This window comes from Ambystoma mexicanum, chromosome 8 (assembly GCF_040938575.1).
Source record: "Ambystoma mexicanum isolate Mex_15411 chromosome 8, UKY_AmexF1_1, whole genome shotgun sequence".
In the NCBI taxonomy this organism is placed as follows: domain Eukaryota; kingdom Metazoa; phylum Chordata; class Amphibia; order Caudata; family Ambystomatidae; genus Ambystoma; species Ambystoma mexicanum.
In genome coordinates this window covers 463,729,422-463,754,813 of record NC_090929.1, presented here as the reverse complement: position 1 = coordinate 463,754,813, position 25,392 = coordinate 463,729,422, and the positions used below count along the sequence as shown (strand labels likewise).

Sequence of the window (25,392 nt, the reverse complement as noted above, 5' to 3'; positions counted from 1 at the left end):
AACTACAACCACTCTAGATCAACATAAGACAAACAAATAAAATGATTACAAACACTACGGTCCAATGGAAAGAAAGGTACTTTTCAGACGAGGAACCCAGCAATGGAGGACCGTTGTTTCCGAATGCTTTTGTCTTGATTCGACCGCCCTACAAATGAACACGAGTGCTATATAGAACTGTAGCTCTCAAAGTCAAGTGGACCTACCCTGGCCAGATCCTAAAAGTTGCCCCCAATGTATCGGACGTGGAAAAAAGACCCAACAAATAACCAAAGGGTGATTAGATGGGAGCCGCTTACCCATTCATGGGGGGGGCATGAATGCACCGCAAGCGCACATTGTGGATTAAATCCTGTGGAGACCCCTAGGCAGTTGAAATTTCGTGGCCCCCTCGCAAATTACTTCCCAATGCGTTTTGCATTTTGTGCACCACTTTCGTACCTCTTCTTTCGGTCGCGTTCGCAAACATTCTACTAGGGTCTGCAGTCTGCTGGACTTTCTGGAGGTTTCGCGTGCGGGACTGCATGCGCTCTAGTGAAATAACATTGAACTAAGTAGTGTACACGCCGGCCGCTAGATGAATAGGACCATCACTACTGTACATTACACGCACGCAGTTTGCACCAGATCTTTTTACAAACTGGCAGCTGCCAGAAGAAGAGCTTTTACGAGACAAGCTGTTGTGTGAATCTGATGCCTTTGGTTTATGTACTTTAAGTTGTTAATGGGTACATTAAATTAATACAGTATTTTATCCATAGTTTATAGAGTCTCTACTGTAAAGTTTTCATTTGTTTCCTTGAGTTGATACATTTTTTTCTATCTTTTGGAAACAATATAAGCAAGCTTGATTTTACATTTTATTTCAAGATCAAATCAATATTATTTTGATCCGTTGTCACAGGGCCCCTAAAAGGACTGTGGCCCATAGGCCGGTCCCTACTTTGCCCATTTGGTAATCCGGCACTGTAAGTGCAACGTCCGCTTGGTTCTCAAGTATGGGTGACCTTCTAGTGCAGCCATCCTGCGGTCACTGTTAGAATGTCAGTGGAATAAAGGTGAGGGACTGGGAGGCAATATGCCCTAAAATTCTCCAGCACTGAATAAAATCGGACAGAGGTTTCAGGGATAGGAAAACAAATAACCACATTGTGAGGATTCCAGCAGCAACCATGGAGGTGAAGAGAGTGGTCGGTGCCTCCATCCATTCACTGGCCCCCCTTATACTGCACCAATACCATGTGACACTAAGTGGACATCTACAATGGCCACTCTAGACCTACAAAAGTCTTCCAGATATAGTGGAAGAAGCTGATCTAGAGTTACCTTCACCCGAGCCTCAATGGCCAATCAAAGCAAGCAGAAGAACAGCTTCGCCAAAAGCTGGACCCACTGCGCCATGCCCTTTGTAACGCTTCAAAGTGCCATATTTAGGCCAGCAGATAACAGTGGATCAGAGCCAATACCCTCACCCCATACAGTAGCCAGTGCCCTCCCTTGTCCTGAGTGCCGACAAGCCCCTCTCTCCTTAGTGGCAGCCAGTGACTGTTGCCAGCCTTTCCAGATGGCTCTGCACACATTCCAAACTGGTGGCACAAGTGAAACCGCTCCACTCGGCTCAAAACTCACTTTGATAAGTTTTAAAATTAGACCTATCAATCATGGCACTAGTATTACTGCCATTAAGGGAGAAGATGAAAACAGTAGACTATCAGTAAAGCACAGCAATGCCATAAACATGCATTGTATTGGTCATTTATATAGTGCCCCTTCCCCATTTTTATGGCCTCAATGCACTTTGTGGTTGGAACGCTCGCGGGGACCGGAGTCCAAGTGTGGGACATTCCAAGAGTTCATTTTAAGATGCGTGTGTGCATTTTGCCAGGTTAGGGCTTGGGTGGGCTGGCTAAACTCCAATAAGCAGCCTGGAAGTCAGGCAAGTGGGCAGATACTGTAGGTGGATTAGGGTAGAGTGCTATTCCTGGAGACTAGATGTGTGCCCAGCTGGGCCAACGTTTTGCTTAGGTTGTCGCTGCATACTAATGGTAGAGGTGTTGAGGTAAGACAGGGGTTTCAGTGTGGACGGCTATGCGAGCTGCTAGACCGGATTTCCGTAGCCAGCGCTGCATTCTATAGTGCATGGATGGGTGGCCACCCCTGCGCCTGTGTCCACAGACGTGGTGCAAGGTATACATACCTTAAACTTGGATGGAGTTTTCCTAGGTCCCACGCGATTGGCTGGTCTTGCCTGCTGTGGTCTCCCTATGATTGAGAGCCTGAGCAGTGGGATAGGGGGCCGGAGGAGTGATGTACGAGCATCTTGGAGTGAGGGGGTAGCACCTAGATTCGAGACACCATGAAAAGAGGGAGAAATGCCTAAAATGGGGATACTGCAGTAAATGCAGCAACACCTAGATTTGGGATACTTGGATAGAGGGAGACGAGCCTAAAATGGGGGCACAACAATAAATGTAGTAAGACCTAGGTTTCGGATAGATGGACATAACCTATGCCGTTTTGTAACTTAGGAACTAATTTCAAAACCATGCCAACACATTTTTGACACTCATTCCGGAAATCATACCAAATCATGAAAAAGTGTACACGTTTGTGTACAAATGTCAGTTAGGAAAGAACCTTATTCTAGAGAGGCATCCTCTCTCTCCCTGCCCCATTTGTAACTGTTGATGGGCGAGGCAGTTCCCTCCCCACTTCAGGACAGCCTTTTGGGGACACTTTCTGCAGAGGATAAGATCTGACAGCAGCTTCCTAGCTCTGGAAGGGCTGCCCCTCCCCCACTCACCTGCAGAACTGGAGCCTCCTAGGCCAAGGGACGATGCACCCTGTTCTACGGGGACACATTGGATACCCCCCCCCATAGCTTCTATCATATCGGATAGCGGATGCCAGCAGCCTTCACACCTCTTGCCGATGGGCTAGCAAGTCTTGTGCCCAGTTACCATGGAACCATCCGGCCCAGGGCTTTTTGCCCCTTTCTGCTCCTTTGCTCCTGTATAGTGCTTGAAAATGCAATTTGCCAGTTTACTGAGAGGCTGGAGAGACACATACAAGACTGCAATGTTGTGGGGTTGCATGCCTCCCCCACGCCCCGCAGCCTGCTTTTTTCCACGGATGGCATGCTTCTATTCACCTTCCTGCCAGGGACGTCATTTCACCAAAATGCCAGGGGTAGCGGAAGTGACATCACCATACCCTTGACCCTCTGATGACATCACAGGAAGTGATGTCATTAGACCCCGCCCAAAGTGATATAGCGGGTAGCGATGGTACACGACATTTCACCCGTTGAAAAAACAGGAAGTGGCATCACATAGCATTGTAAACTATGAAAAATATAGTTATGATATCACTATATGATGTACATTCATACAAGAATGGATCGCCATATGTATCATTAAGTTCAGTGTTTATTGGCCCGTATTACCAAATGACTGTGTATGCAAGCAGACGTCCATGACCAAATGATAAGCGTAAGTGCTATATAATAACACATCATTAAGTGCTTTATATAGAAAAAATATACACCCAATATCACCCAACCTGTGTTGGTACTCATTTATCGACCTCAGAAGGATGAACGGCTTAGGCTTAGTGAGGCGTTTAAGAACAGACTAAATCAGTGACTCACCCCCTGAAGTGTGCCTGAAATAAACATTTAATGAGGCCAGCAATTACTGTATAGAATTCCAGAAAGACACATTATTTGGTATACCTATTCTTTCTTATTTAGGGTCAGTGCTGAAAGTGTTAGAAGAAAAATAAGAACAAGTGCCTCAAGTCTTTTTTTTTAAGGGGCCTGAACAAGAAAGCCAGCCACCCCAGAAGTAAAGAGCCACAGCCCAGGAGCTTGCATAACTTAAAAAAAAAAAAAAAAAAAAATTTTTTTTTTTTTAGTAGAGGTCGCAAGGGACACCACAGAGGTCGCAAGGGACACCACAGAGGTCGCAGTTGCGACCCCTGGCGACCCCCAAATGACGTCCCTGCAAGTTCCTGCAGCCGCTGCACCCCCTTTGGGTGACGGGATGGAGTACTTACCTTCGTGGGGCGCATTGAGGAATCCACCTTTTATCTTGACGGTTTCTCATCTCATCGACCTCCAGGTGAAGAACCCTCTGCAGGGTTTCTACATATGCAGCTTACCCAATACCATGTGAGAGGGGCGGGCTGGTGGCGAGTTTTCATTTTTGGCCTGTGGATTGTGAGCGGTTTTTCAAGCCCTTTGGAGACACTGGGTTTGTCTTCTGGGAGAAACAATCAGGGATTGTGGCCTCTGCCCGATCGCATGAACAATGCTGTCCATTCCCAGACAGGCAAAGTCTCAGCAGGTCCTTCTGAACGCAGCACCTGAGCAAGTTATCGTGATGCTTGAGAGAACGCTCAGCCTACGAACCAACGTACCAAGGAAGATGAAGCGAGTACCTGCAGTGTCCTCCCCACCCCCGACCTGCCACGGCAGCACCATCTCGGACCATAAAGCCCATGCCTCCTATAATGCTTAGCACTCAGTTTATGGCCATGAGTGGCCTCCAGACTGGCACTCCCCTAGTCTGGCATTTCCAGAGCATGGTTGCAAAATATGAGAGAATGGAGGAAAGAGAGAGAGGGACAGAAAAGAGAAAGAAAAATAAAGGGAGAAAGAAAGAAGGAAAGGGAAAGAAAGAAAGTGTGAGGCAGAGAGATACATAAAGGGCAAAAAAGGGAAAGAGAAAAAAAGAGTAAACGATAAGGAGGGAGGGATTGCCAGTGGCATAGTGATTAAATGACATGGAGCATTCTGCAAAGGACAGTGGTAGGACTATGGGAAGAATAGTATCGTCTTTCTAGGTTTTTTGACAAATTGTAATGTGTTTTGGTGCCATTATACTTTCTTCGAGCATGCGTTTCCTTCACACTTACTCACACTGGAGCAAACTGCCCTCCTGCAACCCTCCAGACCATCGCATCCCATCTGCACGAGACCACAAGCATCTCCAGACATGTTTCAGCCTCATTGGGCGTCAGTGAGGTGTAGCATGGGTCTCTAGGCCCGGCAGCCTCAGGACCCATGTCTGAGCATACCCGTACGACTTGTGGTTACAAAAGAAAAACAAAAAAGAGGCTATGGCTGGAAGGTTTGGAATGAATCCTAGCCTCTGGCATTGCTCTGGGCAACCCTCCAGACGATTGTTCTTCGCCTGCCAAGCCATTACAGAAGTAGAAAGCCCATATACAAATCAGACTTGGTCCCACCCCAAAAGGAGCAGTCCCTCCGACACTGGCATTGGGTGGGGCATCCTGCTCACTGGCTGCCACGGATGGTAACATCTCCCTAACTGGCACAGGTAGTTGGGGTATTGGGATTATACTTCACTTCAGTGGGTATATGTGGTGGGCGCATCTCACTCGCAGTAGCTCACACAGAGGAGAGCCTGCCCACCCCGACAGTGGCATGGGTGCGTGGGGGCATGTGGCAGTAGCGGAATCCGAAAGCAACATCTCCCTTACAGGGTCACTGGCGTGTGCGGTGGTGCGCCTAGTCCACACACTTGCTCATAGTGAGGCCAACCTCGCACCCTAGGCCCCCGTCAGTGCGAGGTACGCCTCGCTGTGCGCCAGGGTGAGAAACAGAACCCCACTCCCCGCCTCCTATGCCACTGGCGATGGGTGTGGCCCCCGGGGTGAGATAGCGCGCGAGTAACACCCCCCTAAACGATATGCCAATCCTGGAGAGATTTGCCACAGTGTATCCTGCCCTCCTCCCCCTCCGTCAGGGAGATGTTCCCACTGCGTCCTATTATATTATGGCCAGTTGCTATGCTCCCCCCCCAAACCCACGCAAAAATACCTCTAAAAACAGGGGTGAGGGGCGCTGTGTGCCACTGCAAAACAGTAATAATCCTATGGTCGGTTTTGTCTTTTTTACTCTGACACATATCATCACAGTTGTGCACTGGCTCCGTGGATGTAGCGCCGCGATGGACTTCAGGCACTTCTGCATGCGCTAAGTCCTGCGGTCGAACAGGGTGGGGAAGCTCTGGGCCCAATGGCGTTCTCCACAAGGCGCACGCGGAGCTCCGCCACTCGGGGCTACTGCCAGGCCGTCCACCGAGGCCGATCAGACACTTGTCACTGTAATGGACACATGATTCCATCGTACGCCCCTGTCCCGCCCCCAGCACTTATAAGGTTTCTAGTCCCTAGGGCCGGCTCGGCTGGAGAGCCCCAGCCTGGCCCCTGGACTGTGCGGCGCAGGCACGCCGTCCACGTTGTGCCTATGGGAGCGAGGCCTGGGGCAAATAATTACCTCAAGGATCTTATTATCCACAAGAGCACTGGAGAAAGTAGGTCAGTAAACCAAGAGAGAAGACGCAGAGGAACCGCTGGATGGATGGAGCAGGAACAGTACCTCCCGCCTTCAGAGGAAGCCTGGAGCACAACTCGCGCCACAATGCGAGGCAGCTGGGAGCACAGCTCACGCCACAAAGCAAGGAAGCTGGGAGCACAGCTCATGCCCCAATGCAAAAAAGCAGGAAGAAATGCAAGGAAGCCGAGAGCACAGCTCACGCCACAATGCACGGAAGCTGGGAGCACAGCTCATGCCCCAATGCAAGGAAGCAGGAAGAAATGCAAGGATGCCGAGAGCAAAGCTCACGCCACAATGCAAGGAGCCAGGAAGAAATTCAAGGATGCCAAGAGCACAGCTCACGCCACAATGCAATGAAGCAGGAAGAAATGCAAAGATGCAGAGAGCACAGATCATGCCGCAATGCAAGGAGCCAGGCAGAAATGCAAGGATGCTGAAAGCACAGCTCACGCCACAATGCAAGGCAGCCGGAAGAAATGCAGGGGTACTGAGAGCACAGTTTAGGCCACAATGCAAGGAAGCAGTTAGAAATGCAGGGGTGCCGTGAGCACAGCTCATGCTACCATGCAAGGAAGCAGGAAGAAATGCAGGGATGCTAAGAGCACAGCTGACTCCACAATGCAAGGCAGCAGGACGAAATTCAAGGATGCCGAGAGCCCAGCTCACTCCACAATGCAAGGAAGCTGGAAGCACAGATCACGCCACAGTGCAAGGAAGCTGGGAGCACAGCTCAAGCAACAATGCAAGGAAGCAGGAAGAAATGCAAGGAAGCCGAGAGCACAGCTTATGCCACAACGCAAGGAAGCTGGGAGCACGGCTCATGCCACAATGCAAGGAAGCAGGAAGAAATGCAAGGATGCATAGAGCACAGCTCACGCCACAATGCAAGGCAGCTGGGAGCACAGCTCACGCCACAATGCAAGGAAGCTCTGAGCACAGCTCATGCCCCAATGCAAGGAAGCAGGAAGAAATGCAAGGATGCCTAGAGCACAGCTTACGCCACCATGCAAGGAGCCAGGAAGAAATGCAAGGATGCTGAGAGCACAGCTCACGCCACAATGCAAGGAAGAAATGCAAAGATGCCGAGAGCACAGCTCATGCCACAATGCAAGGAGCCAGGCAGAAATGCAAGGATGCTGAGAGCACAGCTCACGCCACAATGCAAGGCAGGTGGAAGAAATGCAGGGGTACTGGGAGCACAGTTTAGGCCACAATGCAAGGAAGCAGGAAGAAATGCAAGGAAGCCGAGAGCACAGCTTATGCCACAACGCAAGGAAGCTGGGAGCACGGCTCATGCCACAATGCAAGGAAGCAGGAAGAAATGCAAGGATGCATAGAGCACAGCTCACGCCACAATGCAAGGCAGCTGGGAGCACAGCTCACGCCACAATGCAAGGAAGCTCTGAGCACAGCTCATGCCCCAATGCAAGGAAGCAGGAAGAAATGCAAGGATGCCTAGAGCACAGCTTACGCCACCATGCAAGGAGCCAGGAAGAAATGCAAGGATGCTGAGAGCACAGCTCACGCCACAATGCAAGGAAGAAATGCAAAGATGCCGAGAGCACAGCTCATGCCACAATGCAAGGAGCCAGGCAGAAATGCAAGGATGCTGAGAGCACAGCTCACGCCACAATGCAAGGCAGGTGGAAGAAATGCAGGGGTACTGGGAGCACAGTTTAGGCCACAATGCAAGGAAGCAGGAAGAAATGCAGGGGTGCCGTGAGCACAGCTCATGCTACCATGCAAGGAAGCAGGAAGAAATGCAGGGATGCTAAGAGCACAGCTCACTCCACAATGCAAGGAAGCTGGGAGCACAGCTCACGCCACAATGCAAGGAAGCTGGAAGAAATGCAAGGAAGCTGAGAGCACAGCTCACGCCACAATGCAAGGAAGCTGGGAGCACAACTCATGCCACAATGCAAGGAAGCAGGAAGAAATGCAAGGATGCCGAGAGCACAGATCACGCCAAAATGCAAGGAAGCAGGAAGAAATGCAAGGATGCCGAGAACACAGCTCACACCACAATGCAATGAAGCCAGGAGCATAGCTCACACCACAATGCAATGAAACCAGGAATAAATGCAAAGGTACTGAGAGCACAGCTCACGCCACAATGCAAGGAATCAGGAAGAAATGCAAAGATGCCGAGAGCACAGCTCACACCACAAGACAAGGAAGCTGGGAGCACAGCTCATGCCACAATGCAAGGAAGCAGGAAGAAATGCAAGGATGCCGGGGAACACAGCTCACGCCACAATGCAAGGAAGCAGGAAGAAATGCAAGGATGCCGAGAACACAGTTCATGCCACAATTCAAGGAAACTGGGAATATAGCTCCTGTCACAATGCAAGGCACCAGGAAGAAATGCAAGGAAGCTGGGAGCATAGCACACACCACAATGCAAGGAAGCAGGAAGAAATGCAAGGATGACGAGAGCACAGCTCACGCCACCATGCAAGGAAGAAGGAAGAAATGCAGGGATGTCAAGAGCACAGCAGACTCCACAATGCAAGGCAGCAGGAAGAAATGCAAGGATGCCGAGAGCACAGCTCATGCCACAGTGCAAGGAAGCAGATAGAAATGCAGAGATGCTGCGAGCACAGCTCACGCCACAATGCAAGGAAGCAGGTAGAAATGCAGGGGTGTCGAGAGCACAGCTCACGCCACAATGAAAGGAAGCAGGAAGAAATGCAAGGAAGCTGGGAGCACAGCTCACGCCACAATGCACGGAAGCAGGAAGAAATGCAAGGAAGCCACGAGCAATGCTCACGCCACAATGCAAGGAAGTTGGAAGAAATACAAGTGAGCAGGAAACACAGCCCACAATACAAGGAGGGATGGAGCACAGCACCTGTTATGGAAGAAAAAGATCTTCACGCCTGCCTCAATACAATACAATGTGGGAACACAGCACCAACTAAAATACAAGAATAAAAGGCAATACGAGGAAGCAGGAAAAACAACTATTTCCAAAAGTCAAGGAAGAAGGAGGCACAACATTCACCTAAAGAAAGGAAACCTGGAGCACAACACCTGCTGTGATGCAAGAAAGAAAGCACAGATTCTGACAATACAAAGAAGCAGAGGACAACTCCTCCCACACTAAAAGGAAGCGGGGAACAAAGAACCCGATAGCTGGGATGGAATGGTCAGCTCGTGCTGGCAACGCTCAAACGAGATCCACCATGTCCCGTGCTCAAAACACGGGGAATGAAGACCCCTGGCAATCACATCCTAACTTATCATTTGTGGACTCTTCTTTCTTTAGTGAAAACCCCATCCCACACTCTTTCTGCAATTAGTTGTAAAGATTTGGCAAAAGTTTTATTTTTGTATAGGCCTTTTACCTTGACGAGATACCACGAGGACTGCCTCATTTTGCATTTGATGGGCGAAGCTTGCTCCCGTCTTAGGTTTAGATTAGGCATTTTTCCACCCTGCATTTATAGTTTAATAAACACCCTTGAACTGTGATCACTTCTGTCTCTTTACTTTTGCCACACAAGCTCCTTACAGAGGGCAGAGGGATAGAATTGCCACTTGGCCAGCCCTGATATTGCTAAACTGGTTTCCAGCACGTTGAATTCGAGAGTGACCCAAGTATTCGCTCAAATACCCCCTGCACCCCCAACCAGGGAACTTCACGCAGCTCCACCTGCAGCAATGGTACTGAAACTTTGTTTATACTGAGCCTCCCCTTCAGTAAAAACATGTTCTGCCTCAGTCTCAGTCATGTTTTTGCCTCGAGTCCCCCTAGAGGGGCTAGCCCCACATTTTGCAGATCACCGAGTTTTACAGGGTACAAAATTCAAAACTTTCCCAAATTGTCTAGCACTGGAGTTGGGATAGTAAATAATACCCCCCCCTCAACCTCCCAAGAAGGTTTAGGGGGAAAAAGACTAACATGTCTGCAGTGTTACTTATTTACTCTTCTTACCTTAGACTTCAACCCCTTTCAAAATGTGGCTGCAATGTGCTCCAGTGGGTACAGAGTCCCCCAGGGCACTGGAGGGAGAAACACTTGGGTACTGTTCCCAGGGACCCCCATGCACCTCCATGGCCCTGCTCGGCACCATCCACCCCAGGACCCCCTCCACTGGCATGACACCCCAGACACCGCTTGGGGGTGTCAGGGCAGATGTGGGGAGTGAGGGGGGATGGGGGGGGCAGCTGCTGGTTTACACTCCCGCCTGCATTGCAAGGGCAAACAAAGCTGTCACTTGAAACTCAGAAAAGCGCTCAAAACAATGTTTCCCTGGCATATGTACAGCGAATGGCTCCCCATACTTCGACGCTATAGAGTATGGCACGAGGCGCTATACACATAACCCAGCATAACAGAATGCTTGCCCAGACTCGCAAGCTCACCTTGCACGGTTTGTGAACTCTGGCATTCTTGTCACCGCCTACCAGGGACGGACTGGGGCATACAACGGTCTCGGGCACCAATGAAAACGGGGCCCACAGATGCAAATGGCAATTCATTCCTTTTTGTGACGGACTGTTGTTGATTAGTACCCCAGGAAGAGGTTTTTTGTTAAAATGTGATATGTGATGCTAATTGTGCTTTTTAAATAATATTCAGTTACAGTAGACAAAACTACTAGCCGCATGGTGCAGTGACTTACCAAACTGGCCCACATGGGAACAAAAGTGGCCCACTAAAAAAAAGAATATATATATATATATATATATATAAAAAATGCAGGCCCACACTACTATTTTGCTTTTTGGTTTTGGGCAGCCAGCCTGCCACCTACTATTTCCCTTCACTCACATGGTTACAAAGCGCCAAGAAGAGGCCAGCTCTACTGCATGCAGCGCATAGAGGCCAGGAGCGCAGCACCCTCCGCTATGTGGGTAACTAGAGCTGGGCCTTGCTGCGAACCATGCAGCAGGGTCACCCCTCCGCCTTCTCCCCGGAGCGGCCTAGCGGTAGAGGGCGACTCTACGACACGCCAAAAGAAACGGAAGCAGCACCTTCACGTGCACGGCCGCCGAACCAGAGTTCCACCTCGGACTGCGCGTGCGTGTCTTTATAGGTGGAAAGTAAATGCCTCCAGCCCTGCTGGGCGCTTGCAAATATTGCATGCGGAAGTGGGTTTCAGGGCGGGGCGTATGGGGAAGGAAAGGCAACACTAGTTTGGGAAGCGCGCGCTGCCAGATTCTGCAAAACGACCTCTGTGCTTAAAGCAAACGGGCGCCTTTCCCTTATAGTGCCGCCATGCGCTAAACTTCCCCGACTGGGGGCCGGCTGTGCCCATGCTCTCTGGATCAGCAAGGTGCCGAAAGGGTCTCGCTGCCAGAGGTGATGTTGGCGAGCGCGCGGTGGCACATCAGGGTCCACTGTGGTGCTGGGGAAAGGGCAATGGTTTGGGCCGCTTTCCTTCCCGGCCCCCTAGCCTTGCCCTGCCCTGATCTCACGTCAGTTTAAATGCTTTGAAATTCCCACAACCCGGAAAGTAAAATCTGCAGCCAATGCTCACATCTAAGCCGCCACCCCCTGGGTGTGTCCCCCAAGTGCAGCTGGGATCAAACTATGGACCAGAGCCCTACATAAATCTGACCAGAGACCTCCAGGTCCCACGGAAGAAACCTCCCACTGGCGGCCCCGTGCCCAGAAACTAGCCAACCCCACTGGCCCACTCTACAATGCGGGCGACACGAAGGTGCCGTTTCCTCATTTAACCCGGCGTTGCACAAACATTGGCACAGGGCCCGAGACACCAGTAAAGGAGCAGCCCCTGCTCAGTACCAGTGATCCTGGAGCCCATACTCACTCCCAGCTGCCCTACTCACTAGCAATGACCCTGCAGACTCTGGTCCCTCGCAGTGATCCTGGAGCCCATCCTCACTCCCAGCTGCTGCCCTACTCACTAGCATTGACCCTGCAGACTCTGGTCCCTCCCAGTGATCCTGGAGCCCATGCTCACTCCCAGCTGCCTGACTCACTCGCAATGACCCTGCAGACTCTGGTTCCTCCCAGTGATCCTGGAGCCCATGCTCACTACGAGATGCTTCCCTGCTCACTAGCAATGACCCTGCAGACTCTGGTCCCTCCCAGTGATCCTGGAGCCCATGCTCACTCCCAGCTGCTGCCCTACTCACTAGCATTGACCCTGCAGACTCTGGTCACTCCCAGTGATCCTGGAGCCCATGCTCACACCCTTGAACCTGCAGAATCTGCCCAAGTAACCCTGGTGTCCCAGGAGTCGACACTAACCCCTCACTGACCCAGCAGCACTGCTCACTCCAGTGATCCTGGAGCCCATGCTCACTCCAAGCTGCCTTACTCACTCGGGAGGACCCTGCAGACTGTGGTCTCTCCCAGTGATCCTGGAGCCCAGGCTCACTCCCAGCTGCTGCCCTACTCACTAGCATTGAGCCTGCAGACTCTGGTCCCTCCCAGTGATCCTGGAGCCCATGCTCACACCCTTGAACCTGCCCAAGCAACCCTGGTGTCCCAGGAGTCGATGCTCACCCCCACTGGCCCTGGAACCCATGCTCACTCCCAGCTGCGGCCCTACTCGCAAGCAATGACCCTGAAGACGTTGATCTCTCCAAGTTCTCCTGGAGTCCATGCTAATTTTCAATAAATCTGCAGCCCAGGCTTGCTTTCAAGGGCCCATACGCTTACAGTAAGACACTGCAGTTCATGCTCACTCCCAGTGAGCCATCCTGCAGTCCCTGCACATTCCAAGTGACGCTGCAGACCATGCTCTCGCCCAGTGACCCTGCCGTATATGCTCCCGCCCAGTGATCCTGCAGTCCATGCTCCCGCCCAGCGGCCCCGCGGTCCATGCTCCCACCCAGCGGCCCCGCGGTCCATGCTCCCGCCCAGCGGCCCCGCGGTCCATGCTCCCGCCCAGCGGCCCCGCGGTCCATGCTCCCGCCCAGCGGCCCCGCGGTCCATGCTCCCGCCCAGCGGCCCCGCGGTCCATGCTCCCGCCCAGCGGCCCCGCGGTCCATGCTCCCGCCCAGCGGCCCCGTGGTCCATGCTCCCGCCAAGCGGCCCCGCGGTCCATGCTCCCGCCCAGCAGCCCTGCGGTCCATGCTCCCGCCCAGCGGCCCTGCGGTCCATGCTCCCGCCCAGTGAGCCATCCTGCAGTCCCTGCATATTCCAAGTGTCCCTGCAGTCCATGCTCCCACCCAGGGCCCCTGCAGTCCATGCTCCCACCCAGGGTCCCTGCAGTCCATTGCTCCAGCCCAGTGACCCTGCAGTCCATTGCTCCAGCCCAGTGACCCTGCAGTCCATTGCTCCAGCCCAGTGACCCTGCAGTCCATTCTCCAGCCCAGTGACCCTGCAGTCTATGCTCCCGCCCAGTGACCCTGCAGTCTATGCTCCCGCCCAGTGACCCTGCAGTCTATGCTCCTGCCCAATGACCCTGCGGTCCATGCTCCCGCCCAGTGGCCCTGCGGTCCATGCTCCCGCCCAGTGGCCCTGCGGTCCATGCCCCTGCCCAGTGAGCCACCCTGCAGTCATTGCATATTCCAAGTGTCCCTGCAGACCATGCTCCCACCCAGTTACCCTGCAGTCCATGCTCCCACCCAGGGCCCCTGCAGTCCATGCTCCAGCCCAGTGACCCTGCAATCTATGCTCCAGCCCAGTGACCCTGCAGTCCTTGCTACATCCCAGTGACCCTGGTCCGTGCCACATCCCAGTGACCCTGCATGTCATGCTGGCTGCCAGTGAACCACACTGGATGCTCCCACCTAGAGACCTTGCAGTCCACGCTCCCGCCCAGTGACCCGGCAGTCCATGCTCCCGCCCAGTGACCCGGCAGTCCATGCTACATCCCAATGACCCTGCACGTCATGCTCACTGCCAGTGAACCACACTGCATGCTCCCTCCTAGAGGACTTGCAGTTCATGCTCCTGCCCAGTGACCCTGCACTCTATGCTCAGCTCCAGTGACCCTGCAGTCCATGCTCCCGCCCTGTGACCCTGCACTCTATGCTCAGCCCCAGTGACCCTGCAGTCCATGCTCCCGCCCTGTGACCCTGCACTCTATGCTCAGCCCCAGTGACCCTGCAGTCCATGCTCCCGCCCTGTGACCCTGCACTCTATGCTCCGCCCCAGTGACCCTGCAGTCCATGCTCCCGCCCAGTGACCCTGCAGTCCATGCTCCCGCCCAGTGACCCTGCACTCCATGCTCCCGCCCAGTGACCCTGCACTCCATGCTCCCGCCCAGTGACCCTGCACTTCATGCGCAGCCCCAGTGACCCTGCACTTCATGCGCAGCCCCAGTGACCCTGCACTCCATGCTCAGCCCCAGTGACTCTGCAAACCATGTCCCCCCCTTCCTCCCACCCTGGCCCTGTAGTCCATGCTCCCTTCCTGGTGAGGCCCCGCCCCCAGTCCATGCTGACTTAGTGACTCACAGTTGGGTGTTGGTGGGGGAGTATTGAGGTCAAGAACCTTTACTGGCCCCCTCACACTAACCAGAGGACTTCAAAAGCAAAAAGGTACTTGTTTTGACGTGGCTTTAACCGGGACCTTTGAACGAAAGGGGGCATGGAATAGTACCAAACCCTCCCCCCATCCCCCCAACCTGACGGTCGCGCACCCACATACTGTACCCAGGCTGCGGCCACGTACAGTTGGTGAGGAAGAGGAGCACGGCGAAGCCCAGGGTGGCCGTGGCCAGCAGGATGAGGCAGATGTTACACGGGATCATGAAGTAGCGCACCACCAGGGACACCTTGTGCTGGTACATGCGCTCCCGCTCCGGGGAGGCGGGGGCCCCCGGGGGCTGGCAGCCAGTCATGGCAGCAGCGGCCACCCGCACCTCCCAGTGGCATTGGGCAGCCAGGGGTCGCTCCTCGTCCAAGCGCCGGGGTTCAGGGGTTCGCGGAGCAGCTCAAGCCGAAGCGGGCATCCGCGGGCACCAACTCCGGGGCGTGCGCCAGTGCAAAGGGCCGCCGGGAAGGAACCCACCGAAAGCGGCGCCCTCTGGCACCAACCCCAATCCAAAAACGGGGAACCCAAACTCAGGAGCACCCCCACACTTTCTCCCCCAACAGGTGTGTGGGCAAATCCAAAGCAGGCGGACGGGAGTGGAGTTCAACGGCGGCGATGTGACGTAAACCAACAGCGGAGGGTGCTGCGCTCGGCGCTGAGCGCAGCGGAGTCTCAGTGCTGCTGGACTCGGGGGAGCCGCAGAAACCCCACAGCGGAGACTTGGATGTGCTGGGTGCTGTGCACAATTGCACACGACGAGGGCCGAGTCCAGCAGAGTGCGGACATGCACACAGTCAGTCTAGTTCCACAGGCGCCCGCTTTGGCCCGAATGGCAAATTCTTCAGGGGCACGAGTAGCGCCCAGCAGGCATGCACTTGGCACTGTGCGCATTCGTTAATGCGAGCAAAGGCGCACTGTGTGTCCAGGGCCCCTCCTTGTGCGCGAGCTGACGCTATCGCTGCCTCCTCGGTTACTTCGTACACCTGATACAATGCCTGGACCATCAAGTGTCCAATATCCCAGCTGTGTGCTCGCCTCTCTGCCTGCGTACTACCAGTGATGCACTAGATGCGTTCTCGGCGCTTTGCTCCAATCCCACGTGCATGTGTGCAGGCGCACGTGTGCAGCGTACTCCCCGGACTGTCAAGCCTCAGGCGCCACGGTGGTGATGCTGACCCGGGCTGTACTCAGCGCTGACTTCGAGTCCCAGGGGCGGCCGCTCGTGCCTGGTTACCACCTTCGCGCCCCAGTCCAGTTGCATCACTGCGGGTGCAGGATGTGCTCGGCGCTGCACCAATGAACGTCCAGATTGCGTGTGCTTAGTGCTGTGCACCCCCGGGTAGGCGCTCCTCGTTACGCGCCCCAGCAGGCATCGTTCTATCGGGGCGAGTGCTTACAAGTCCATTCCCGATACCTGTCGTGCCGGGTCATATCATGTTGGGGTGTCGTGTGTGTGATCCGTTGCACTCCGATTCGCTGCTGGCTTTACGCTGCCTCTGCGCTCCGTGTACTCGGCGCTGTGTCCTACTCCGGTGCCCGTCGTGGTACTACCGCGGCACCCGTTCATTAACCCACAGATGTGCCCGGTCCTGCCCCCCCCCACACTAGCGCCTCTCCGGAGTAACTTCCCTCGGCTCCAGCGCGCCCTATGCTGCCACGAAAGAGTGCGAGCCTAGCGCGGGGAGGGCGGCGAAATGGGAGGAGACGAGGAGGACTGGGAGGGGAAGGGGCTGGGAGAAAACAGGGGGAGGGGAGCGAGGCAGTGGGTGTGGGGCCGGGGACAGGGCACACCCCCAGAGCTCATCCACCTGTCACCTGCCCTCCGCCGCCTCCCAGCAACCTCGCCAGCCTTATAACACATGTGTTTGAACTAGGTGTCCTCAGCAGGGAGGGCTGGTCCCGAGGTGCCCGGCCCTTCTCCTGCCCAAATTACCCGACACACGAGGACGCCTCTCTCTGCCCAACACCGCCCGAGGACTCCCCAGGACGGCCTTTGTGTGCACTTCGGTTCTCGCAGCTGCCCGGGGTTACCGCCTCGCAGCCCACGAACAAAGCGCCTCAAAGCCACAATGGTGGCACTCACGGGTGCACGTAAAACAGGCGAATAGTACTTAGTGCGTTTATAACAAAAAGGCATTCTCGCCCAGGAACGGGTCCCCGGCCAGGTCAGCACCCTGCAGCCTTTCATCTCGCCAGAGGGATAACGCTATAACTGCATTAGCTGGCCCAGGATTGGGGGTCTTGCTCTTAGAGGTGGGCGAGCCTATCATTGACCTGGCTCGGCTCTTGAAGTTAAACACGAGCCGAGCCAACGACAGAGTGACTGTGTAAATCATGGAATGGAATCTTGTGCAAATCCCAGAGCATATGGAGTGGTAAAGAGCCGTCATGTAGAATTATGCAGAAGCACTTTTTGCCGATATATATTTTCTAAGCAAAGGGTGTTCGTTGGCGGCTGGTATAGTTTGTTTTATCCAGCCCATGGCATGCATGCTGCAGCTGCAGGGGGATGTGGGGCCAGAATGCCTAGTTTTTAGTTTGGGCTATTAGGTAGCACTTTGGCACCACCTTTAAGCAGAAACCATTACACCAGAGTACAGAGAGGGAGAAATGGCATAAGAGGAGGGCCACAGTGTTTGGTTATCTGCCCACCTACTGACTGCCCATGGCCATGCTAATACCTATGGCCACGACACCCAGTTGCTCCCTGATCCCCCACAAAAACACATGCTCATGGGATCTGTGAGCTAGCTTTAATCAAGTGTTACCATCAAACTTTGCACTCAAATTGCCTGCTGCGTTTTCTCAAAGCAGCCTGAGAGTTAATGACTTAATTGGAGTTATAAACGCGCTACTGGTGTATTAAAAGAGTCTTCACCAGGTCAGCCTGCGGCTATGGTTTATAAGCACTATGCGTGTCCATTGCTGAAGTCCTATTAAAAAACAAGCATTGGCAAAGTCAACCATTTTGGCTTGTTTACAGGTATTAGGCATTTGTCAGGCACTGCCATTAGATGCCCAGGTACTTGCTACCACTATATGCTAGTTAATACTTCTACGGTGTGCCCATCAAGTGCCTTCCTCATGCCTACAAAAAGGCCCAAACTGTTGGCATTGCCAATGCTTGTTTTTGATCAGGGGGATGACAGTGATGTTATGCGGGGGGCATTTTCTTAGTATGGGGCAGGAGAACGAGTCACCCTTCCATTCTGCTGCTATTTACTGGCCCACACCGCACCTTACCACCAGCCCCGAAAATGGCTCGTGATCCTCCCTGAACAGTTGATTGGGTGAAGGCCTCGGGCATCAGCATATACCTCTTGCTCCCATCCTGGAAACATCTATAATAAATATATATTTTTTGTTGACATTTTTTTTATTGGTTTATTACAAACCTTTAAAAACAAGAAGAATAAAAAAAAGATACAACGTATTCATACATACACTGCTACTTATCAGACGACTCTTTTTCCTTAGCAACAGATATAGCACCGAGTAAGCCTCCACTGTATCGGTCGGTCGACTATAAATAACTAGAAAAGATGATTTACTTCCATTTAAGGATTTCATACGGCATCAACATGACCCTGTAAAGGAAATGACCATCGCTTCTAAGAAAAAAGTCAATGCTATAGTTAGTTTACGGTCAGATTCGTTGAAGATTAGCTGCCACCAATCTTCAGCGCATATTGTTGTCCATTCCGCGATACATTTTCCAAAATGGAGTATTCTTTCCTCACTAAGAGCTACACAAAATAAAGTGAGGTGTTTTAGTGTTTCTTTAGTAGCGTTGCACAGTCTACATTGTTCTGAAGATGTTTTGTCTGTTGACCACAAATTTGTTCCTTCTCTTGTTTTAAACAAATTTAAAACGGAACATCATATAGAGTCGTCTTCTCTGCAAATCAGGGAATAGTTTCCAGGCACTGTGGATCTCGTTAAGGCCTCTTTTTTCACAAGGGACGTTTCCCATAAGAGTAAACGGCCTGCGATCGCTGGTCTCACACCAGTCTCGTCTTCATAGTCTTTTTTTTAACATGATCCCGATTATTATGCAACGTATCATATATATATATACACACACACACACACACACACACACACACACACACACACACACGCTCATGTTTTATGCCATGCACAGCTCCAAACTCAAATTGAACCGAGCAAGAAATTTCACCCAGGCCTCGCCTTGCTTTCACAATATACCCCACAACGTTTGGACATGGAGCACAACACACGCTCCAATATGTTGTGATAACATTCTAGGAAGGGGACCCTGGACATGACGGTTGCCATCAACTCACATCTCCCATTTCCAAACTGGTCCTTGTTTTTATAATTGGTTACAATTGGTTATTTATAATGGGCTAAATACCCAAGAGGTTTCTAAGGCAGATCCGGGATTCGAACCCATGTTGCACTGCGTTGTGTTGCTTCCAAGACTAGCGCATTGCCACTGAGCTACACTACCCGCGTGCCAACCGAGTCGACCTCACTTTTTAAAACCAACTTTCCTTGATCAGTTAACTCTTTATGTTCCACTGGTTCATGCTACACTACATCCTTGGAACTGGCCAATGCAACACCGGGTTCAAAGGGCTGGGAGCGCACAACGGTCTACATGTTAAAGTTGTTCAACCTATAGCCATGCATTTTCAGCTTTATGCTTTCTCTGAGTGCATTCCAAAGTCCTCCAACAGCCTGGACCCCCGCACCCCCAACGTATAACTTCACTATGCGTCGGAAATTCACAATGCCCGTTATTCTGCAGGATGGGGGACAGCAGCGATCGATTTGGGACTGACCTAGACTAAAAGATGCATTTAGAAGTTAGACAGTGGCAGCTGTATGTGGTTTCTATAAAAAGGTACAGCCTGAGAGTAAGTCAATAATTATAGCGCCTGTTTGCAGGCACTCTTCACCACAAGACACTCGAAAAGCATATTTTTAACAAATAATCCATGGGACTTTGTGACTTGCAGTCAAAAGGGGCCTGTGCAACTCGACTAGTGATCCAAAAATCAGTGGCTCTCGGATTGCGCGCTCAAACTTGGTAAATTACCCATATTTTCAGCCAACATAAAAATTCACTCTACGCCCCGCATGGGGGTGCAAGGTTAACTATGCTCTCTGGGGCCAACATGAGCTTCAGTATTAAACATCTGGCGAGCCAAAGGTTGCAGACTCCTGTAGGGCAAACCTTTGAATGAAGCACAAGATAAATTGGAGCAGGGGCACAACGAACCCCACATTTGGCGGTGCGGGGGGCTAACCGTTCAAATGTTGGCAGAGGTGCTAACTTCAGAGACGGTGGGGGAGGATACAATTTATTTGTGTGGGGGCATCTAACTTCTTTACGCATTCCAATGAGACTATTCTAGTGCAGCTTCAATGTTACAAGCAGTTAACACTCCCCTCTAAGTCTGAAAACACCTACTTAAGGACTGCTTTGAGAATGAGCTGCCTCCTGTCCCCCACCCTTCCAATCACCCCCCTGGCATGAAGTACTAACCACACATCACAATTTCAATTGCCTAAAAATGCATGCATATGAATACAGGTGCTAACAGTGACATGCTTTACATTAGTAATTGCAGGGCCTTTGTTAACAGTGAAGCCCAGGCACCTTTTAACATCTGTGTTCAGTTCTGTCCGGCCACGGCTCTGTAGGTCAGCCATGCGAGTAGACATAGCTCAACATTTCAGGGGGGTGGGAGAGTGGAGCTGAAGCCCGGTCGGCAGAGGTTGTTTATGCTCATCTGTAATTTCGTGGCAGACTGCAAGGCTCAAATGAATATACACGTTCTCTCTCCCTTTGCTGCTTTAATTTTTAATAGAGTGTATCGGTTGACACAATGCATCCTTTTATTTTAAACATTGAATTATTAAAACGAGCCAAGAGGATGGCTGAGTCGAAAGATGGCTGAACGTAAGCTGCCAATTCTAGGTACGATCGCCTGAAGCGCTGCCACGATCCATTCATTATTGTTCGGAGGTCAATACAATACCTACTAATTGCATTTGTTTAAGCTCCAGAAACGGTTTGTGGCGTGCGCTATGTTTGCAATTATTATATTCCACACGATAATGAATGAATAATAATGACTACACTTAAATAGCACAATTTACCATCTTTTGCCACTGATAGCAAGTTTTATTACCAAGTTAATCATAGGCATTTTTGCGATCTCACCAGATTTGAACCTGTGACATGCATGCCACTCGCTTCTGCACCCAAGAGATGGGCAAACACTCCCAGGGAAAACAGGAGTGTAGAATACAGAGCAACGCAGAGAAAGATTTCATAATATAATAGAATATAGACAACATGCACATAAGATGCTGCCTCCACAGACCTCCCCAAGGATAGATGTGGATCAGTGCTACTAGACCAGAGCACTCTTCCACAGTGGAAGAGCTTCGATTAATAATCATACTATATGATGAAAGGGCAACTGTATGTTTGTCCGAAGCGGTCCTGCTCCCTACACCTCTAGAGGGAGCTGTTGCCTTACGCGTACAACAATAAGGCTTCAAGTTCATCTTCCAGGCGAACAAAAAGTCTATTTCAACAATGATATCATGCAATTAGCTGCAGGGGGATACCACTTTAATAGCATACTTCAAGTTGCATACACTAAGAAAATATATAAATATAAAAAACAACAAATATATTTGATTAAGCCCTGCCTAACAAAATAAATTACTTTTTAAAATCTACTTATGTATTATGTAATTATTCATTGTGATATTTCTTGCTATCTCTGATATGAATACTATTATTCTTCTATGCTTTAAACTTCATTTGACTTCAATTTACTTTATTTTATGATGTCTACTTCGAATCATGCTGCATGTGAACTGTATTACTCAGAGACATCCCTCAACATATGTTGGAGTCCAAAACCCGTAAGTAGAATCCAAGACAATGAGGCACAGATACACCCACTGGCCGTATGTACTATGTTGAACTTTCAATGGATTCTGTGAGATTTTCTTTGAGGTTACTCCTCCTCCACATAAACGCAGCAAGATCATTTACCCAAAATGATGTTTTCTATTCACACAAATTACGTTAAAATACACATCAAATATTTACACTCAAAATGTCTTCCTTTACACACATTAACCTGTGGACACAGGCTTTTCCACTAGTATATAATAAGATAGCAACAGACACAAACTAGGCTTTCTCTGTCTCCACAGACATCGCCACAGATGGCTCGGAGCAGTGCTACCAGTACAGAGCGCCACAGAGAAAAAGGTTTCCTAATATACTAATGGGCCTGATTCAATGATGCATTTTATAATGGCGCAATCCCACAGGGAAATGCTCTGTGAATCAGGCCCTATATACATATCTATTATAATAATTTGAATATATAATATAAATATTTAACACAAGTAATACAGTGCATCTTTTGTTTTAATTACCTGTAAATAAATATCGATTGCAAAATTCCTGTTTTAGAGTCAATTTATACTGGTTCAAAACATAAGACAACAGAAATTCTTATTTACTACCTAAAAATCCTTTGCTTTTCACTTTAAAAGCAATCGCAGTAAAATACTCCCACTTCAGAATCTGCCCAGGAACCCTGCATTAGCACAGAGGCCCATCTCAGCGGGCAATCCGAATGTCATGGGATATTTTAAAACTAATTTGAAATGAGAGGAGGGGAAACAATCCAACAGGGCAGGGCTTCACTTATGCAAAGCAGCACAGAGATGGGGCTCTTGGGGGCGGGGGGCCTGCCGCAGGAGCAGTGATGGTGCAGTTTGCTCTCCCTCTCCTTCTATACAGACCGCCTTGATCACTGCATCACTCCTAGAAGCCACTTCCCAGACTAGTCAAGCGCACTCCAGTATACCTGGACAGCACACTGCTAGCATTAAAACAAAAACACTGCACTAAAGAATCCAAACCCTAATAGTACACCATCCTATACAAAAGAAGTGTGAAAAAAGAAAAATGTATAGAAAATTAGGACACGAAAAGAAAATTTGAAGCTAAATAGCACCTCCTACAGGCAGAGATTGCCATTGCAAGTCTTGGCTCACCATCGCTATGGCTTTCCTTTTGCCTCAGTGAAAAAAACTGTAAAACTGTTCACATGCTCCTTAAATTGACGTTAGGACACCCATGTAGACTCACCTGTTAACACCCGTCAACATAGACGTAACACCTCGTATGTACATATCCCAACTAAGGCACGCTATTGTCGCCAATCGCACAGTAGAGCGGTATACTGCCACTTAACGCAAGCCTGGGGCCTACTTCACAGAGGGCAAGAGACATCAATTCTTGGTCAGAATGGGCCGCTCTCAGCGCCGGTTTCCACAGACGAGTCGCCGCGCTCCCACATAGCTGGGTGAAGGCCATCTTTTATTCAACACCAGTACGTGTCCAGTCACGCATCTCAAATTCATCCGGGGTGTATCAGAAGCGCTGTGTGCATCTATGATGGGGATGAAACCACCAAATATAATTCCTCCTAGAATGGGAGTCATGGCCCCCCTCACCTCCTGAGCCTACACGATGTCCCCATAAAAGACACCCAAGGATGCTAACTGCAAATAAAACCCATTTCTCACCAGGCTCCGCGAGCTCCTCCCGTGTTACTGGATAAACGATTATGTAAATGCTTTCACAGGATTACAGCACCCTGATAAAAACTGATTTAAGCACATTGAGCCCCCACCAGGTTAGAAAAAAGACCGTTCAGGCAATCACACAATCTGATTGGATAAACGCCCCCGGGCTACTTATTATGCACAAACCCAGGCAATTCTGCGTTCGGATTGTTTTGGGAAGTGCAGAGCTAGCAAAGAGTGGTGCAGCAAGGATGGCCTGCACACTGCTGGGGTGGGCATGATCGTGTGGTGAGCGGACGAGCGTTCACGCCATGTCCCTACCTCCGCGCCCCCCACCCCCCCACACCCCTTGAGTAAAGAGGTCGTATCTGCTTATAATTCCTATTGAAAGCATTCACTGTACTCCCTTTTTGAAGATCCTTGCTCCACCCACCTGGCCACCGCACGGGTGCCGGGGGAAGACCGCTCAACATTCTGAAGAGACCACCGCCCTACAGTGAGTAATTCAAGGGGCCGCACAGGAGCATTCAGACCTGTGTGGCTGCAATATACAGGATAAGCGTCCTTCCGTAGGGAGGCTCGGCGCTCCGGGACCCCAGTGGCGACACAGTGCTACGGTACCTGCAGAAGATATTGAAGTGTTTGTTGACTGACCAGTGGAGATCTGCCCCACTGGTTGGTGAAGCCTAACCCAGGAGATATTTCACACATCTCCCCATGTTGAGTGGTGGGCACTATATGCCATTCTACCACAACCCCGCCGCCCAACCGCCCCTCACCCGTTTGTGTGAGTGATTGCAGGAAAACTGTACATTGCTGGTGGACCCAGAGCAGCACAAGGAGCCAGAACACAGCCAGAATCGAACAGAATCATCAATTTGCAAAAAGAACAAAACCAGAAGACAGCTTCCCATGCCTCTGCCCCAACAATCTGGAATAACATACCACAGAACATTAAACACCCAGTAATGAATGGAATTCCAATAGGAACTGAAGGTCCATTGCTTTGAGGAGATGTTTATCCACAGAGGACAACCTTTCCACAGTCAGCACTTGCACCCCCTACCCGTATAAAGACCGTAGCTGTTAACAACATTCACTCACGAATGATGAAACTTATACCAAACCCTCTGTCTCCAGGAAGGAAAACGAGGCCTTCTTGCACTAGGATAGGGGTCAGCCGCTCTACGCTCTCCAGATGTTTTAGAGTACAACTCCCATCAACCAGAGCCATCATAATCAATGTTAAGGGATCATGGGCGTCAGCCTGAAACATCTGCAGAGCTGCAAGTTGTAGATCTCTGCACTAGAAGGTACAGGGGAATGAGCACACAGCATGCTGGTCTCTCGGAGATTAACCTACAACAGAGGATGCCCTTCATGCAAGTAATAAGTTCTAGCAGCGGGTCTCACAAGCACCGCCCTCGAGGCCCCCGTGCCCTGGTGAGCAGCGGACCATAGCAGTCATGGACCCACTTGTGGATGAAACATGCTAGGCCATAGTTCCACCCAACAGGTAGAAGGGATCCAACCCGCCACCACTGCTGTCTACCATGGAACTTGAAGGTTTGCTTTCAGACCTCTGGGGAACCTGGTCCCACATCCTACTGTTTATTGTACTGTATGGACTGCACCCAATCAGTCAACTTTACTCTGGGACCTCCCGATCCTTCGCACGGGGGAGGTGTCAGGGGAGGCAAGGGTCACAGTGATGTGGGCTGGGCCTCATCATAGGTCAGGCGACACTCGATCTTCGAAAGGATGCGAGCCAAGTGCGGCTGGTAGGGCTCCTGCAGGAGGGAGCGAGCCTTGGTCATGTGCATAAAAGTAAAGAGCATTTTGGGAACATAAGAATGAGAATGCCGCACTCCAGCAAGATTGCACACCGCTCCTCCCTTTTATGGCCCAATTCCCCTGTAGCACGCCTGCTTCTTGAGAATTGTGTGCATCTTGATTAGGGTCAAGCAGT

General features: G+C 51.1%; 1 protein-coding gene across 7 annotated transcripts in view; it reads right to left on the bottom strand.

The window, feature by feature from the left end:
• The window catches only part of AGRN (agrin), an 835,885-nt gene that overhangs the window by 410,192 nt on the left and 400,301 nt on the right, over positions 1-25,392 (bottom strand). For 2 of the 7 annotated variants that reach the window (XM_069610072.1, XM_069610074.1), the window contains exon 1: positions 14,964-16,490. The exons of the other annotated variants lie outside the window; for them this stretch is intronic. In XM_069610072.1, the coding sequence (XP_069466173.1) occupies positions 14,964-15,132 (169 nt within the window). In that variant the 5' untranslated portion in view covers positions 15,133-16,490. Of the gene's footprint in view, positions 1-14,963; positions 16,491-25,392 lie in introns of those variants that run through there. 7 annotated transcript variants of the gene reach the window in all.